Source organism: Blennius ocellaris (assembly GCF_963422515.1).
Source record: "Blennius ocellaris genome assembly, chromosome: 10".
NCBI classification, from domain to species: Eukaryota; Metazoa; Chordata; class Actinopteri; order Blenniiformes; family Blenniidae; genus Blennius; species Blennius ocellaris.
The window spans coordinates 1308824-1328116 of NC_137659.1; the positions used below are offsets into that span (position 1 = coordinate 1308824).

At 46.4% G+C, this 19293-nt stretch overlaps 1 protein-coding gene across 1 annotated transcript in view; it reads left to right on the forward strand.

Moving 5' to 3' along the window:
• The window catches only part of mtcl1 (microtubule crosslinking factor 1), a gene marked incomplete at both ends in the record, with an annotated part of 51017 nt that overhangs the window by 20028 nt on the left and 11696 nt on the right, over nucleotides 1-19293 (forward strand). Inside the window, 5 exon segments of the mRNA XM_080503959.1 lie at nucleotides 4295-4354; nucleotides 5405-6823; nucleotides 15157-15402; nucleotides 16700-16882; nucleotides 18832-18999. Coding sequence (XP_080360085.1) covers nucleotides 4295-4354; nucleotides 5405-6823; nucleotides 15157-15402; nucleotides 16700-16882; nucleotides 18832-18999 — 2076 coding nt within the window.

The following is a 19293-nucleotide window of genomic DNA, read 5'->3' on the forward strand; positions in this document are numbered from 1 at the left end:
ACAATCCACACGCAGTATATTTAGACCCGCTGCAGGTTGCAAAGCGAAGCCCCGAGATTGATCGGCCGTATAAAAATAACACGGCGCCGTAAATCCCGACGCGGCGTTGGGGGGGGACAAAAGAAAAAAAAAACGTGAAACGCTTGTGCGTCGGCGTGTGACCTCGGAAACTCCTCCCCTCGAAATTAGTTAAAAAAAAAAAAATAAAAAATCAATCAATCCGATGGCACTTACGGCCGATATTTCCAGTCAAGTGTGCCGCGGCGAGTATTAATTAATTCATTGGGAGGGATTACAGCGCAGATTGAGGCTCATTCATCCCGATCTCACTAATATAATCTGCCTCTAAACATTTCACAGCGACTTATCGCTCCCAGCTCTCCCGCCGGGCGAGCAATATTTATTCTGTTGTGCTCCAGTCTTAGCCTCCTCCGCCGGGGCTCAGAGGGGTTTTTATCTGCATCCAGCACCCCCCCTACCCCCCCCTACCCCCCCCCCCCCGTTAAATCCCATTACCAGCGCCAGACGCCTCTCTCTCTCCGCACTGCACTACTGTGTTACCGTCTTTCAGCAACATCATAAATAGGCCAAGCTGTTGAGTGCAGATGCTGCTGAAAATACACCCTGCTCCCATTCCGGCTCCTTCTCCACCCCCTAAATGTGTTTTTTATTTTTTTACTTAAATATTTCTTCCCTCGTCTCCCAACATGATGTCACTTCTTCATGTCGCTTCAGGCGCGTCACAGTTTCACAATATTCTCCTTTTTTTTCTTCTCCTTCCCCTCCACATGAACTTGTAGCAGCAGCCACAGATGTAAAACACGAGATGCTTTACCGTCACGCCGCCCGTGACGTGCCGACAGCGCCGCCATCTTGGACAGGTCACACGCTCCTGCTAAATATACAGAGCCCAGGTTAGGAAATCCACAGAAACATCTGTAGCTCGCTTGCTAGTCCGCGTAGCGACACAAAAAATATCTTATTGTAAAGCTGAGGGAAAGCTCTATACCGTGGAAACATTATTGGGAGGTGGTGGTGGTGGTGGGGGGGTGGGGGGGGGTCTTCCATGGGATAGATTTGTGTTGCTATGTGGACTAGCAAGCGAGCTACGAATGTTCGCTTGCTAGTCCACGTAGCAAGACAAACAATATCTTATTTTAAAGCTGAGGAAAAGCTCTATCCCATGGAAACCTCATGGAAACATTAGTGGGAAGTGGTGGTGGTGGGGGGAGGGGGGGGGGGGGTCTTCCATGGTTTGTGTTGCTATGTGGGCTAGCAAGCGAGCTACGAATGTTTTTGTGGATTTTCTAGCCTGGGATCTATACGTTTAGCCTCCGCGGGAGACCTCACCAAGATGGCGGCGCTGTAGGCGACGGCCGCCGATTGGCCGTGCGGCATCTACTGTTTTATATCTACGAAAGTCCCTGGACATAAAGACACCGTCTCACACACTCCGTTCCTTTGATCTCAACTGTTAAACTTACCGACATGGACGATGAGACTAAAATGCTACCAAGGTATCGGTGGCTCGGAGGGCCGTTGTCATGGAAACGGAGCCGAGTGGAACTAAGATGAATCCGTCTGGCCTCGACCTCGCTGGATTGATTCAGAAAGCTTTATTTTCCAGCTTTTCAACTCGTTCGCATGATCTCGTTGGTTCGGAAACCTTGTTTTCAAAGTTTCTTGATTTAGTTTTTTCACCGCCATGAATATCAGATCTTCGGAGCTACATTCAGAATCTGCTGTGTCTGTGTGAGCTGGACTGGCTCCGCCCACACACGTCCATCCTTGAAAAAAGGAGGAAGTACTTCCTCTCGTGGCGCCATGTGCCAGAGCAGAGCTGCCTGATTGTGGGAGGAGTCAAAGTGGGGTAGGAGCCTACCTTGATTGCGATTGGCTAAAACCCCCGATGACACTATATAGGGTTTGATTTCTGATTGGCTGCTTGGAGCAACACACTTTTTAAAGAGAGAGAGAGAGAGAGGGAGGACACACTTTCTCCACCTCTGGGGCGTCGTTCCAGGTGTGGAGACGATTCTTACTGCTGGGAAAACTTTTAGAAAGTGGATTTTGAAATCATATGAGCACATTGAAGAAAACCACATCGTGTTACGCAGCGAATCCCGAGCGGTTCTTCTTCCCATTCAGCAGTTTACTGTGTTTCTGAATCAAATTACACTGAATCGGTTGCATAATACGACTCGGCACAGATGCAAGAGTCTCTGTCAGCGTTCAGGCGATTCTGTTCCTGGATTGCGTTTCGGGATCTGCACGGGCCGGCTGTTTGTCCTCGGTGATTACATTAGAGTTAATGGAGGGGGGGTGGGGGGGTGAGAGAGAGAGAGAGAGAGAGAGAGAGAGAGAGAGGACGCTTATCGTAACAACGGAGATGATGAAATGATCAACGTTCGTTTGTCTTCTTTAAAAGGAGCGTCTGCTTCGTGATGCTCTCTCTCTCTCTCTCTCTCTTTCTCTCTCTCTCTCTCTCTCTCTCTCTCTCTCTCTCTCTCTCTCTCTCCCCCCCCCCCACCCCCCCTCCCCGGCTGATTAGCGGAGGATAAATTGAATTGTTGAATTGTTTCCCGACTCTGACCTTCATGTTCAGATTCAAAGCCGAGTGTAAACCCCCCCCCCCCCCCCCCCAGCACACTCCACATTATATATTTCACATGTCCTTCATGGGCGACAGTGTGAGAAGCCTAATAAATGGCAGTGAATCAGAGGGGGGGGTGGGGTATGGGGGGGGGGGGGGGGGGGTGGGGGTGGGGGGGATATTCACCAGAGAAACTACTGCTTCTCTCCAATCTGTTAATCCCGCCGGCGTAAAACCAGCCGCACCAGTGCTGCAGACTGGAGCTGAATGCAGACTGGCTGTGAGAACGTAACAGACCATGAGGATGATGATGATGAAGAGGAGGAGGAGGAGGAGGAGGAGGAGGGGGAGGGGGAAGGAGGGGGGGAGGCACACACCTTGGTGGACTTCAGCTTGGAAGATCAGTCACACAGAAAACACTGTGACCTCGATTTACTATTTCCTGCCCAACAAATAGTAATTTGAGGTCACAGTTTAGTGAGTTTTGGACATTAATTACTATTTGTTGGCCACAAATTAAGATTCCGTGACCTGGGATTACTACTTTGTGACCTGAAATTTAGATTCCGCAACCTCAGATTAATATTTTTAGCCTTAAATGACCAAAAATTAGTATTTTGTGGCCAAGAAATACTCATTTCAGGGCACAAAATAGTGATTTATGGACATTAATTGCTATTCCATGGCCTCAAATTACAATTTTGTGGCCAAGAAATAATGTTTGATGTCAACAAATAGTAAATTGTGGACATTATTCACTCTTTTATAAAAAAGAAACAGTATTTCGTGACCTGAAGTTCCTATTTTGTGGCAAAAAATTAAGATTTTTTTTCCTATGTGAAACTATATTTTGACAGTTTTGCAGACTTTCTTTAATTAATGTCTAGAGCTAATGTCTAGAACACTCTAGCGCTTGAACCTTGAACCGTTAGAATTACGTTTGCATGCCTTTTTTTGCATTGGAATTCCTCTTTTGAGCAGACGTCCGGAGGAATAAATCTTATTAACTGGAGGTGGATTGGAGGATTGGAGCTCGGGAGATCAGAAATATGAAAATGAAGTTGGTGGAGGGGAGTCGGGTCGCGGCGTCACTGATCATCACAACCTTTAAATAACTCTGCCGGGGCTGCAAGCTGTTCCTGGAAAAAAGCTCCACGCTGCATTTATAGACGAGAAGGGAGGGGGGGGGGATTTCTCTCTCTCTCTTTCTCCCTCTCTCTCTCTCTCCTCTGCTTCTTTACCTCCTTGCTCTGCAGCTCATGTAAGACAGCGACTTGGTTAAAAGTGAGTGTTTTTTATTAGTGGGTAAGACTAAGCTGGTGTCCACGAGCTGCAGATTTTATCCAGGCTTTGCGTGCGATGCCGCCGCAGTATTAGCTCCCGGCCAGATTTATTTGCCCTCCGCCGGCCGGGGGCAGATGCCGTCGCCGTGGCAGCGTTGTGTGGAAGTGGCGCCATGTGTCACTGAATCTGAGCCGGGATAAAGACGTCTGTCGCCCCGGCGCATCTGTACGCCCTCACTGATGTCTTAGGTTCTCTCAAGTAAAAAAAAAAAAAAAAAAAAGATCCGAGTCTCCAATAATGTCCAGTGGAGGGTGAATGTGAACGTATTAATGCAACGCTTTGGTCACGTCACGTCAATTCATCCACACAATGTCGGTGTTCCTGTCAAAATAAAGCGTCTCCTTGGCTCTTTTGCAGACTGCACTGAGGCGCCGGGGCAGCAGGGAAACCTTTAAAGACAAGAAATCCTCCAGTCAGGTAAAAAACAAAAAAAAACACAATGTTAAATGAGTCTGGCCGATAAATGTGACGAGTCCACGTCGTTTTCTCGTCTCGTCTCCCTGAAATGTTTGAGAAAGACACTTAATATGTATTGTGTTGAATGAATAGGGAAAAAAAACAAAAAACTTTTTCAGTCTCTTTAAATGGTTCTGATTGAATTACAGTTGAAACTTTAATAACCAGTCATGCTCCTATTAAAAGACACTGATTGTCTCATTGTTATTGGTCCATGTAGACCTGTTGATCCGAAATCTCATGATTTATACTATGATAATATTCCACACAAAAGCACTTTTATATCCAGGCTATTTATTGATGAAGTTTTTTTTGTATTTTTTTTTTTAACTTTTTAAAACTTCTAGTTTGCATTGAATTACATTTTGGAGAACGTTTTCAGTTCACGTACAAACAGTGAAAAGTCTATATATTATATATTTATTCTATTTTCAGCCTCTTTTTTACTAGTTACCAGAATTAGGTCATTAAAATCATAAACTATGTTGTTTTTTCCCCCCTATAAGACCAGATTTTTTTTTTTTTACTATAAATATCACAATTTAAATAGATCACATTTTAAAGCTAATAATTTGTGATTTTACAAAAACTATTTTAAGTTTCTACATTATTAAGCTATATTTTACACACACACACACACACATTTCTGACTTCATGGGGAACAAAACAAAAAAAAATCCCCCCAAAATCAAGAATATTATTATTATTATTATTATTATTATTATTATTATTATTATTTTAAAAGGGAAAAAATTCTACCTATGACTAAAGAGATGTTTTTTATTTTTAATATTTATTTATTTATTTATTTAACTATTTAATTATTTATTTATTTATTTAACACATTTTTTACTGCATCGTCCTGCAGCAGAGAGACGTTTAGGTGCATTTAATCTACTAGAGAGGACATCAGTCAGTTGTCTGTGGTTCAGAACGATTTCTAAGTAAATGAAGAATCATCATCGCAATAAGTTTAACCTCACCCCCCCCCCCCCCCCCACCCCCCCCCAGGAGGACAGTGCAGACCTCCGCTGTCAGCTCCAGTTCGCCAAAGAAGAATCGGGCCTGATGAGGAAGAAGATGGCGAAGCTGGGCCGCGAGAAGGACGAGCTGGAGCAGGAGCTGCAGAAGTACAAGTCGGTGTACGGGGACGTGGACAGCCCCCTCCCCCTGGCGGAGTGCGCCGGCGGCGGCCCCCACACCACGCGGGAGGCGGAGCTCCGCCTCCGCCTGAAGCTGGTGGAGGAGGAGGCCAACATCCTGGGCAGGAAGATCGTGGAGCTGGAGGTGGAGAACCGCAGCCTGCGGGCGGAGAACGAAGACATCCGCTGCCAGTACGAGAGGGACTGCTTCGGGCGGGAGCCGTTCTCCAGCATGCCGTCCTCGCCGTACGGCGGCGACGCCCTGGACTCCGCCAGCGAGCTGCGGCGACACCTCCAGTTCGTGGAGGAGGAGGCGGAGCTGCTGCGGCGCTCCATCTCGGAGATCGAGGACCACAACCGGCAGCTCACCTCCGAGCTCAACCGCTTCAAGTTCGGTCCGAGCGGCGGCGGCGGCGGCGAGGACGGCGGCGAGGGCGGGCTGTTCAAACCCGGGAACGGCGGCGGCGGTGGCGGCGGCGGCAACGGCATCATGATGGAGGAGCTGAAGTCGGCCAGGATGCAGATCAACGAGCTGAGCGGGAAAGTGATGAAGCTGCAGTACGAGAACCGCGTCCTGATGTCCAACGTGCAGCGCTGCGACCTGGCCGCGCACCTCGGGCTTCGCACCGGCAGCCCCCGGGACAGCGACGCCGACAGCGACGCCGGGCGGCGGGAGGCCGCCGAGGAGGAGGAGGAGGCGGGCCGGCTCCTGCTCCTCCAGCCCAAGAGGGAGGGGCCCGTCGGGGGCGAGAGCGACTCCGAAGACCTGTTCGAGAAGACGGCGACCACCTCGGGCTTCGGAAGCGTCAAGCCGTCGGACGGCAGCGAGCTGAGCGCCGCCGAACTCGCCAACCGCCGGAGGGAGGAGAGGGAGTCCTTCTCCAACGTGAGGCGAGAGGCCGAGAGGCTGGGCAGGTCGGTGGACCGTCTCATCACCGACACCGACAGCCTGGTGTTCGAGGGACGGCTGCTGGTGACGACGGGCGAGAGCCCGGAGGGCGACGAGGGCGAGGGCGAGGGCGAGGGCGACGCTCCGGGATCCAAACCCGACACGCAAGTTCTGGACACCATCAACACGCGCATGAAGGCGTTCCGCACCGAGCTGCACATCTTCGTGGAGAAGCTGGACCACATCGGCGAGGGGCTGCGGGAGAGGACGGACGACCTGTCGCCGATGCCCAACCTCACCGAGTCCAGCAGCTTCCTGTCCAGCGTCACCTCCATGTCCCGGGACTCGCCCATCGCCACCTTCGGGAGAGACCTGGTGACGGACTTCCAGGTGAGTTTGGTTTGTTGTGGGGGTTTTGTTTCCTCCCTGACTTCATAGTTCGCCAATAAACGCCAATAAACGCTTTCCGAGAACCGAACAGCGTTCCCCTGACTGAGGCCTCGAGCGTCTTGACGAAAAGTCACGGTTTAGTCACTTTCAATGGTATCGAGCTACCAGGAGATATTTCCAACCCCACAAGTGTGAGGAGACTTCAACCATTTTAGTCTAAACTTAACCAAATGAGAGTCTAATTCAGCAGCACGTAAAAAAAAAAAAAAAACTCAAATTAAAGACGGTGGCAGCGTCGTACATCTCTGAATTCTATGATGGGTTCGGATTTTTTCAGGTCTGGTGTCGTGTACATTATATTTACCTTCCCCTGGTTGTTCAGATTCGACACGTTCAGGAAGTAAAAACCTTTCGATAAGTCTGAATATCTGACGTTTAAAAGGCCATGATGTGGCGCCGTGTGTGAAACTGGTCTTTGTCAAGAGTTACAGGACATAAATCTGAATGATGACGTCATGACGACATGCCGACGTCACGTTAGCCAATCAGAATGATGCATCGACGCGTCGCAGCCGGACTGAAGGCGAACTTTGATCAAACGTCGCTTACGGTGCCTGAAAATACCGTTTCTGGTTGGGCGTCAAGCTTCGGCTCAGTTTGTCGCCTTTCAATCTGAAAGTTGCCGGTTTGATTCCCCATCTCGATCTGTCCTTGAGCAAGGCACCGAACCCCAAACCCCGCCCCCCAAGTGGAGGGATAGAGCACCTCGTGTGACGGCCGCCTCCGTTGGTTTTGGCTGGAGAGGCGGACTTGTGCTCAGAAGTTCGCGGGTTTGAATCCCACGATAGACATGTGACCACTACGGCTCCCTGAGCTTGACCTTTGACCCCCGAATCAGCTCAACGGAGATGTGGAAAAAGGGAATTTTGTATAACTACAGTATAAAGTATGACGACAAAATTTCAGATGAATGACCACTTGTATCGTCGAACTTCCACCACCTGATAGTGTTGGAAAAGTATCAGTTACATTTAATAGTTAAACAAGTATCGATAAAGTATCAGTATTAGTGGAATAGTGTCATTTAAACTGAAAAACCTTCACTCAAGTATCAGTTAGAGTGAAAAAGTATCAAAAAGTATCAATAACAACAAAAATTATCAATCAATTACCAATTAAAGTGAAAAAGTATACATCAGTGCCTAAAATACTGAAAAAGTATCTATAAAGTATCAAAAAAGTACCAATAAATGTGGAAATAAGTATCAATTCCCAGCGGTAGTGAAACAACATCAATAATGTTCCAATAAAAGTGAAAAAGTATTAAAAGGAAATTTTTACACATTTAAGTGAAAAAGTGTCCATCAATCACCAGTGATCAATAATGTACTAATATAAGTGGAAAAAACTATCAAAAAAGTAGAAATCAGTTGCCTATAAAAATGAAGAAGTATTAAAAAAGTACTAGAGTTAAAAGTATCAAAAAAAGTACCAATAGAAGTACCAAAGTATCAAACAATTAAGAATAAAAATGGAAAAAGTATCAATTACCAGTAGTAGTGAAATAGCATCAATAGTGTTCCAATAAAAGTTTTTTAAAAAAGTACAGATAAAAGTGTAAAAATTATGACATTAGTCATCTTAACCCCGCCTCTTAAAGAGACAGGCGCCAGTTTAGTCGATTCGTGACGTAACAGTGGAGACGAACATGATAAATGCTAATAGACGTTAGAAAGGAGTTAGAAAAACATTAAGAGACGTCGTAACAACAAGCCGGAATTGTCGTTTGTGTTTATCTGGATGTTAGCTGAAGTTAGCTGACGTTAGCTAACGCCGCGTCGCCGCGACTTGAAAAGATCCGAACCCAAAGTCGGTAGGAGGAGGCCGGCGTCGAGTCTATCGAGCCAGCACAAGGGGGGGGGGGCGTGATGTCACCCACCTTAAAGCCACCCAGCTCTACCACACTGGCACCTCCACCACTGTCACCCCCACCCCCACCCACCCCCCCCACCCCCCCACTCAGAACCACCGCCGCTCCCCGCTGCCGCCGCCGCCTTCACATCTCCATGCACATCCTCATCGCCAGCAGCCCCGCCCACCTGCCTGCCTCCCCTCTCCCTGCACTCACCGTCTGCAGTAGCCCGGCTTGGCCACTGGGGGGGGGGATGGTTGCGGGGGGTGCTTGGTGTGAATGGAGGGGGGGGGGTTGTTTTTTTTTTTTTTTTAGCAGCTTCTTCCATTTTGAGCTCCTGACGTGCGTTTGCATGACGAACTCTGCTAATTCCTTCCGCCGCACCACGCCACGTCGACGGTGTTGTTTACACGCAACCCCCCCCCCCCCCCCCCCCCCCCCCGGGGTGTTTCCAAGGAGACGAACCGTCGTCGCTAACCGGCGTACAACAAACCAAAAAATAAGAGTGTGAAGCGGAGTGGCATGGCGCTTCGTGAGATACCCAACCCCCCACCCCACCCCTCCCCCGCTGGCTGGCATCCTGCTTCCTGTCCGTGTGTCATGGCGGCTCCGACTGAGTCCACATGTCAACACGACGCCGGTCCATTAGTCTCTGTGCTGCTTGATGGGGGCGTCGTCTTGGACGTCATTTTCTAACCCGTTGGGACAAAACGAACTCCTGAAGAAGCTTTTCTGCGGCGGCGGAGAAACGATCCATTGATTTTTTTATTTTTTTTTAATTTATTTATTTATTTTTAAATTCTTGTCCAGTGGCTCGTTTCTTGCTTCTGGTTTTGGTCTGGGTGAAGCTGGGTGGTTCAAGGAGAACAAACCCGGAAGCGCCGGGATAATCCCAAATATACATTTATCCGACCTGAAATTCCTTTGAAACGAGTTTTTCAATAATGAAAATTCAGACTTATAATGCAGAATAACGTCTATATCTTATTTCACATTTCAGGGCACGTTGCATTTCTGACCAGAGACGTTTTTGTCGCTATTAAAATGCATCTATGATCCAATAGTAGTCAGTTGCATAACGTGTTTATTCACTTTTTAAGGATGAAAAGTTGCAGACATGTCGACGTCGATGTGATTGAAGTGTTTCAACTGACTTTTCGAGATTAAAGATTAAAATGTGTTGCAGTGAAGACGCACGCCGCCGCCGCCGCCGCCGCCTTCGAGCCTCTTATGTATCTGAAATGCTGGGTTTTTTTTATTTTCTCACCACGATGTGCATCGTACAGGCTGGAGATGCAACGATTTTTTTTTTTTTTAACTTTATTTACTGCTCCTCCTCTTCCGACGCTCGCGGCTTCGCACATTGACCCTCCTCCTCTTCCTCCTCCTCTTCCTCCTCCTCCGCCGGCGGCGGCGGCGCCGTTTCTCTCGCTCTGCAGTTTCTACTGTGGGAAAATCTCTCGGGTTTTTTTGGACTCATGTATCCCTCATTGCATGCGCTTCATAACAAGTGTTTTGCACCCCCCCCCCCTCCCCCTCCTCCTCCCTCCTCCTCCCTCTTCCCTCTCTCTCTCTCTCTCTCTCTCCACCAGATGTTTCAGCCCATGATTCTGTTCATCCTCATTCTCGTTCTCTTCTCATCCCTCTCGTACGCCGTCATCTTTAAGTTGGTCTTCCTCTTCGCGCTCTTCTTCGTACTCTAGTCCGTCTTGTCTCCTCACCGTCTAGTCTGTTAGTTGACCCCCCCCTCCCTCCCTCCCCCCCTCTCTCCCCCTCCCTCCCTCCTGCTTATATTCGTTACCCATTTTCTGTTTTATTTCTGTCCCCCCTCCCTCCTCCGTCCCCTCACCGCCCTGTTTGTTGTCTGTTTTTTGTCCACGATTCACCTCACACATCCCCCCCCTCCTCCTCCTCCTCCGATACCACCGCCACCCCCCTCTTCCTCCCCCTTCCTCCCCCCCTCCACGTCACTCACAGTCCGGTCAGAGGGATGAGCTGGAGTGGCGTCTAGGACAGGAGCGAGGCGTGGAGCCCCCGAGCCAGGCCCAGAGCAGGGGAGCCCCGGGACCCACTAGGTACCACAGGGCCCTGGCTTTAAGAGCAGAGGTCAGTGCCTCCTCCTCCTCCTCCTCCTCCTCCTCCTCCGCCTCCATCTCCCTCCCTCCTCCAGTTTAAAGCACAAATCTCTCTTTCCTCCCTCATCCTCCTCCCAAAAACAAACAAAAAACTCCAAAACAAACTAAAGCATTAACATTTTTTTCCATTTTCACTCATCTAGCATCTCAATTCTGTGAATTTTCTAATTAAAATCAATAATTCTGTCAACAAGAATCTGCTTCCAAGACAAGGTGACAAAATGTAAAACTGCATAAAGTGGCATCAATGCCAAAAGAAGAAAAAAGCTTTCACGTTCCATTATAATGAGCTTTTCAGAACAATTGAATGTGATTTGGATGTGAAACCTCCCAGTCGCTTTCGGATGAACACAATTTCCCTCCATTCACTCTTCCTTCACTCCCACAGCTCCCGGTCCTTCTTTCATTTGTTTCCTCCTTTAATTCTTTTAATTCTTGTTTATTTTATTATCACACGCTGCTGGGCGATTTCAATCTGGACACGAGTGGAAGGATAAATACGTCAAAAGAGAAGTTGTGAGATGTAGTTTTTAACTACAAACGACGTCCGTCACTAATTGTCGTCGTCTCATTTTGTCTGAATTAATTTTTAATAAAAAAATGTCGATGAAATATAGCGAATTATCGGCTCGAGTTAAAAAAAACAACTCGCGACTGACTTGTGGTTTAGTATTCCGCCCGGTAACAGGCAACGTGATTGGTCAACTGATACCATGTGGTCGATACGTTTTAAAAGGAGGCCTCTGATTGGTGCGTGATTCGCCGACTCATCCCGATGCGTTCAAATGCTGAAGCAGAGAGGAGGAATTTGGAGGAATTTGGAGGAACTTCCTTTCCAACATGTTGAGGAATCATATATGCAGAAAGTCTATAGATCTGTGACTTGATCTCATTTTTAATTTCCGACATGTCGACACATATTTGGATATTTGGACGTCATTTTTTTTCATTGAAGAATAAAAATGATGTTTTATATGTGACGGAGCAACGGGAGGCCTTCAGAGAAGAAATAAGATCTAATATTCAATTAAAAACTAATAAGAGGAGCTACAGGTACAGGTACAGGTACAGGTACAGGTACAGGTACAGGTACCTGTGGAAACCATCACCAATGAAAAGACGCTTTTACCTTAAAAGAAAAAAAAAAAAAGACACGCTTTTAACAAAGCAAGAAATGACGTAGGATCCATCAGCAATGATGTGAAGGAGGAAAGGAACAATATAAATGTACATCGCGTCACAATGTAGTATTTATGGTCCAGAATGTACGGTGGCCTGGAAGCGCAAAACACGACAAACTTCAGAAAACACCATCAAACCGAGGTTTCTGTTGTGTTGTGGGGAATTTGTAAGTGTTTTCTGAAGTTCGGAGTGTTTTGTGTTTCCAGGCAATAAAATGCACCATTAAATGTATATTTCTTTAAAAATAAAAAAATTAAAAAGTACACCTTAAGTTGATTTTGCGTATCACAGCGGAATTGCCGCCAGCTCGACTCTCGCCACCCGACTCAGCAGACTGAACGTTTGTGAGAAGAGCGTGAGGCTAAAAGGCACAATGGCAGGGATGAGAGCCTCCGGCGGCTTAAAACCCCCTTCCAGTGACTCGGCGGTTCAGCAGAAGCGCCTGTGTGACGGCGGTGATTCATAATCGCTGCCTCATGCTAGCGTGTTCGCCGGCGCGAGAGAGAGAGAGAGAGAGAGAGAGCGAGAGAGAGAGAGAGAGTAGTTAGCGGGTTATGCAACGCGCGGCTAACTATTACAGTTACAGTCGTGGCACGTTGGCGCGGTTTGTCTTTGTCCTGCCGCGGCGTAATCCGCGAGGTGGAGCGAGTGAATGGGGAAGCGGCCTGGATGTGGCGGGATTAGCGCCGCGGCGCTTTGACATTAGGCTGACGGGGCGCGGCAACCAGCATATATATATGTATATATATATACATATATATATATTTAAAATGTGGAAGATCTTGAGCGAATAACAAACCGTCACATTCAAAACCATGAACATCCCATTCGCCAACCGCTGCTGGATTTTTTTTACGTGAAAGAATATCGTTCTTCAGTATAAAGTCTCTTCAAAAACAACACGTTGTTTTTCCTGTAATCTTGTTTTAATCATAAATCTGAATAATTAGACAACTAGTTCAACAGATACCCGCGGTCATATTCTGCAAAATTCACTTTTCCAACGGTAAAAGTCGTCTCCAATACCTGAAATGAGGAAAATAAAAGGTATTTTTACATCTGAAGGATTCCGCAAAATTGGCTTTATGTTGAGATTGAAGTCTTTGACGTAGTGTTTGTTGTTGTTTTGCATAAATATCAACATTTTCATGACGTATGCTCTGCATGACAACAAAGAATGGCTCGTTCCAGTTTTTAAAAAGTGTGTTGCTCAGCAGCCAATCAGAAATCAAACCCTATATAGTGTCATCGGGGGGTTTTAGCCAATCACAATCAAGGTAGGCTCCTCCCTCTTTGACTCCTCCCACAATCAGGCAGTTCTGCTCTGGCACATGGCACCACAACAGGAAGTACTTCCTCCCTCTTCCTATAGATGGGCGTGTGTGTGGGCGGAGCCAGTCCAGCTCACACAGACACAGCAGATTCTGAATGGAGCTCCGAGGATCCAATATTCTAATGGAGGGAAAATCAAGGAGAATAAATACAATTTGAATACAATTAATTGAATTTATTGGCACAAAACAAGAAAATACTACAGAATTACAAAATGAAACGAAACTGTGCAGGAGAGGGAAGAAGCGTAACGGCTTCATCCGGAACCCTTACTAACTAGATTACTACCGATATTACTTTTTTTTAAGTATGAGTGCTAATCATTAGCCGCATGCCGATTCCGAGTACCAATACCGTTCCTTATTAAAATGCAATACAGCAAAACGATACGTTTGCATTATGGAGAATGAATCAGTCTTTATGGCTCATTGATGCAGTATCTGCCCTGATGCTGGTATCGGTATCGGTATCGGTATCGGTATCGGTATCGGTATCGGTGCGTCCCCAGCTGAACCCGAACAATAAAGGGCAGGAAAGCATCCCAACGAGCTGATATGAAATCCCCTCCATTAATAAACTTAATGGAAATAAAACTAACGAAGGAGTTAATGAGAACAATGTCTGACAAAGACGATTCTTTAAAAAGTTTAAGCTTAAAAATTGTATTTCACTTCGACTTCAGGCTCCACATTACAGCATTTTTAATTATTCCGTTTTACTTTCGCTGAGATAAAAGGGAACGGAGATCATTGCACAGGCACTTCGGGGCAAAAAACTAAATTCTCTGAGTAGATCTCATCTTTTTCTTTTTCTTTATTTAAGCTTCCCCCCGTTTCTTCTTCTTTGTTTTGTGGATTTTGAAGACGACAAATCCAGTCGAACAGAAGAAGCTCACAAATCCCTGTTTGATTTACAACAGTTCAACATTCCAGGAGCTGCTTTACGTAATTTCTTCTTTTTTTTTTTAATCTTTGTGTTTTCTGTGCTGTCCTGCGGTTCCGGGGTTCAGCTCCGGGAGGCGCCGGCTCCTGACGCCCAGTTCCGCCTGGACCACGAGCGACGGCTGCGTCCGGCGGCGCCGGCGGAACAGCGGGTACCGGAAACACCTCAGGTACTGGAAACGCAGAACTTTATGTATATGTCGGTGCTTTTTCTCTTTTACATAAAATCCACCTTTTTCCCTCCAGTTCCCACAAGTAACGTGACTTTTATAGTCATTTTGCTATTTTTTTCCTTGATTTTGAGCTTCTGCTCTGTTGCCACTATGTATAGAACCCATTTTAAATTGGTTTACAAGTGGATTTAATATTCTTTCGATGTACATCACGCAAGTTTATAATGCGACTGTGATGATATCAAATATCATACAGTTTTGCACAGTCGGCATTAATACAAAGTCCAATAAACAAGAGTGAGCCGTCATCAATCAGCAGACGACATTTGAATTTAGCCACTTTGCAGCAGTTTCATGTTGAGAAGAGTGAAATAGAGCCATAATTGCCTTTAAGCTTAAACTTTAACGTTTGTCTTTGTCGTGCCGCAGAATATACGTGATGGAAATGTTTATATTTTAACAAAAAATTGACTCCAAATTCAACATAAAGCCTTTTTTCTTTTTAAAAAAAATTCTGATTCTGATGTGAAATACAGTGAAATGTACAGAAAACTCAGCTTGTTGTGTTGTGGCCACTGGGGAAAAAAACAATGATTTCTTTGAAATTTTTCGTAATGAGTGAAATGGTGCATTTGTGCGGCAGGACGACGAGCGTCTGGACGTCCAGCGCGAAGCTCTGGAGCTGCCGGGCCTCCAGGGCCTCCAGGGCCTCCAGGGCCTCCAGGGCCCGGAGGCGCCCTGGGCTCAGGAGCGAGCCGCCCTGCAGCAGGAGGTCCGGCTCTTCAGGCGAAACAGCATCATGGTCTACATGAAGCTCCGCTGGATCCTCGCTCACTGGCGGCTCGGCCGCAGGGACGACCCGGGAGACGTGGCGGCGGCGGCGGCGGCGGCAGTGGCGGCGGCGCCACCCGACGTGAGTCCCGCCGGTTCTTGTGAGATTTATGGTTTCCGACACTTCGGCCCGGCGGTCAATTCTCCTTTACAACCTAACGAAGCCTTTCCTACCCGGTCCCTTAACGCTAGCCTAGCTACCTAGAGCTATACTCGGTAGAGCGGAAACCCTTTTGTTTGTGGAACCAAGTTAGCATCGCTAGCATTGATAGCGATTGGCTCATATCGATGCTCACTGGCCTGTCAGGTGACACATGAGCGGGGAGCGTCTCCATGGCAACGGGTGCTGATCTCCTTCGATCTCCACGAGGAGCCTCCCTCATCCGCTTTGTATGGGACAATTTTTTCGCCGTTTTTTTTTTTTTATTTATTTATGAACGGTTCGCCGTTAACATCCCAAAATGTAATGTTTTGGTCCTCCGATGATGCCAAGTTAGCATTGCTAGCATTAGTAGCGATTGGCTCATATCGATGCTCACTAGCCTGTCAGGTGACACATGAGCGGGGAGCATCTCCATGGCAACGGGCGCTGATCTCCTTCGATCTCCATGAGGAACCTCTCTCATCCGCTTTGTATGGGAACATTTCTTCGCGTTTTTTTAATATTTATTCGTAAACTGTTCGCCGTTAACGTCCCAAAATGTAATGTTTTGGGCCTCCAATGATGCCACATTAGCATTACTAGCATTGATAGCGATTAGCTCATATCGATGCTCACTGGCGTGTCAGGTCACACATGAGCGGGGTGCGTCTCCATGGCAACGGGCGCTGATCTCCTTCGATCTCCACGAGGAGCCTCTCTCATCCACTTTGTATGGGAACATTTCTTCGCCGTTTTTTTTTGTTGGTATTTATTCGTAAACGGTTTGCCGTTAACGTCACAAAATCCAATGTTTTGGTCCTCTGATGATGACAAATCATCCCTGAAGATTTCACGCAATGCGAGTTAATAGTTTTTGCGAAAAAGTTGGTAAAGTACATACATGTGTACAGTCTTAAACTTTTTACTAAAACTTTATTTACGTTTGTTGTTTTGAAACCTTGCGCGTGCACGTCTGTTGCTCCATAACATGTGAGGTTCCTACAAGTGTGTGTGTTTTTAATTTGACATTTTTTCCGTTTATATGTGCTTTTTGTGTGTGAACATGTCTGTGTGTATTTGTATTTATACACACTGAGGTGGAAATAGCCCGAAAAAGCCGCCATCTTTGCTATCCACGCGTTCCCCCCCCCCCATTGCGTCATCGCCCCCCCCGGAGTCGTTCTCACTGGTGCAGCAAGTTGAGGAGTTTCGTCTTGCGTTTCTTGCGTCCTTGCAGTTGGAGCGGCTGGAGGGCTTCCCGGAGCTCGGCGTGGCCGCGGAGCCGGCGGAGTCGGGCCGAGACGACCGGCTGTGCTTCCCGCCGACGCCGGGCGACGCCCCCGACCCCGGACCCCTCCTCCTCCCCCTCCCCCTCCCCCCACTGCCGTCACCTGACCGCCACCTGCAGCACCACAGACAGGTGCTACGTCCTCTCTGTCTTTTTATAAAACTTCTTTTATACTGTATTTATTTAAAATGTGTAATTTATGCAGGGTTTTTTTGTTTTTTTACATTCATTTACAAAATGTGTTTTATTACTACTATTATTATTATTATTCCCTTATTTTTATCAGGGTTAGATGAATAGGTGTTCTAAGTGCTATAGATCTATCTTTAGAATCAGGGTTCAGTTCTGCCACACATGTTAAATACAATTAACAATGAATGAATGAAGGTTTTCTCTTGAAATATAACTAAACAGAATTATTACTCGATGCGTTGTTCTGAATTTGGATGTCGTTCATTATTTTTCCAGTTTTTGTTTCATTTTCGTTTGTTTTTTTTTTTTGTTTTTTTCCACAGTGAGCGTTCCTCAGCCTTTCATTAGTGCTGTTTGGCACCAGTATGCAGATGGGAATTTTGACCCAGATAGCTGCTTACAGGCAGCAATTATTCTGCACACAGTCTTGTTTTTTTTTGTTTTTTTCAAGCTTCTGCAGCCGGAATATTCCCGTCTCACTGAAGACAAAAGGTTTGTGGAGCTTCGGCGCTCCACTTTCAGCCCGCTAAAAAAAAAAAAGAAAAAAAAGAAAAGAAAAAAGGAATATGAGAGCTTTTTGGCCTGAGATGCATTATTAAGCATCCATAAGTGCTTCACTTCGTGTTGTGATTTGATTTTCTTCCCAACGTCACAACAACAACAAAAAAAAGGTTTTTTTCACTGATCTGATGCAGGAAAACACTGCAAGTTGTCAGAAGAGTCTAGTTTTACACTTTTGTTTTTAATAGAACTGCTCTGGGTTGAAGCTGCAGGTGGTTTTTCTCCATTAGAGACACTAGAACATAATTGGCATTTATCTTAAAGTGCACTTGCTCTGCAGAAAAAGCGCGACTCCCTCCGAACGTTTTGCAACCATGACAGTGATATTATCGTCACTAATCTTACCTGTTGGTCTGAACCCGACGTGTTCTAATGGCACCCCGAGGGATTATTGATTCCTCTTGATGTGCCTGGATGAAAAGCTCCCGTGGTTTTTGTCCTGTGAGGATAATGAGCACGACGGGCATGTTTGAAAAGTTGTGAAGCGGCTGATGTCGACTGGCCGCCGCTCGGAGGGAAACCCTCGTCTGCACGGGGAGGACGCGCAAACTGTACGCCTTCTCAAGTTTTGTGGCAGAAGTGAATTAACTGCAGGCTTGTGCCCTGATTAGGAATCACTGCTTTATTTTATTTTGTTTTGTTTTGTTTTGTTTTGTTTTGTTTTGTTTTGTTTTGCTTTGCTTTGCTTTGCTTTGCTATGCTATGCTATGCTATGCTATGCTATGCTATGCTATGTTATGTTATGTTATGTTATGTTATGTTATGTTATATTATATTATATTATATTATATTATATTATATTATATTTAATTTTATTTATCTATCTATTTATCTATTTTTTTATATAAAAAAAAAATCTTTCATTCAACGTGCATGAAATTCATGCATCACCCATCAAATTCTTATTTATATATTAATATATTTTATTGAATATTAACATTTCATCTCTTCCACGTGGTCTGGTTGGTCCAGAAACCTCGTAATCAAAGTTTCTAGCTTCTCCTTCATTTCCCTCCATTTGAATTCTCTCTGAGTCGCACCTCCTCCTGCAGGGGTCGGAGAAGGGACGAGGGTAAAGAAGCAGAACGGAGACGGAGACGTTAAAGTGAAAGAAGAAGGGGGAAAAAAAAAATTGATTAATGAAGCACTTAGGAGGCAGACTCATCCCAAAGTGCCCCGAAGAGAAACAAAGGACACGATGAGATAAAGACGGGAGACGAATCCGTCACTTCCCCTCCGATAAGAGAGGAACTTGCTGAGCTGACACTTGTGTGTGTGTGTGTGTGTGTGTGTGTGTGTGTGTGTGTGTGTGTGTGTGTGTGCAGCAGCTGGGTGAGAACCGCCGGGTGCTGCAGGCCTTGCGGACGCTGCTGGACGAGTTCCGGGAGGAGCTGCAGGACGAGGAGGGGAGGCGGAGCCAGCTGCAGCAGTGCTACGCTAACGACAAGGCGGCCTGGGAGGTGAAGTGGGCCGAGATGAAGAGCCGGGTCGCTCAGGTACAGATGGCGTCTCGGCAGGGCCTCCTTTAAAGGCCTAAGTGAAATGTAACACACTACTTTGCAAAAAAAAAAACGATAGTTGGGGTTCTACTTCTAAGGTTCCTCCGACTCTGCCCCACCACTGTTGTCGCATAACAAAGTCATTTGAATTTTGAATCTCCAGCCGAGGAAGTAGGGGGAATCCTTCTTCTTCGTGGGCGTGACGTCACGAGTTGTGCAGATCTCGACCTGTTGTGTTTACATTGGCTTGTTTCCCTCTTAAATATCCAAGTTTTAACAGTGTTTTGAAGT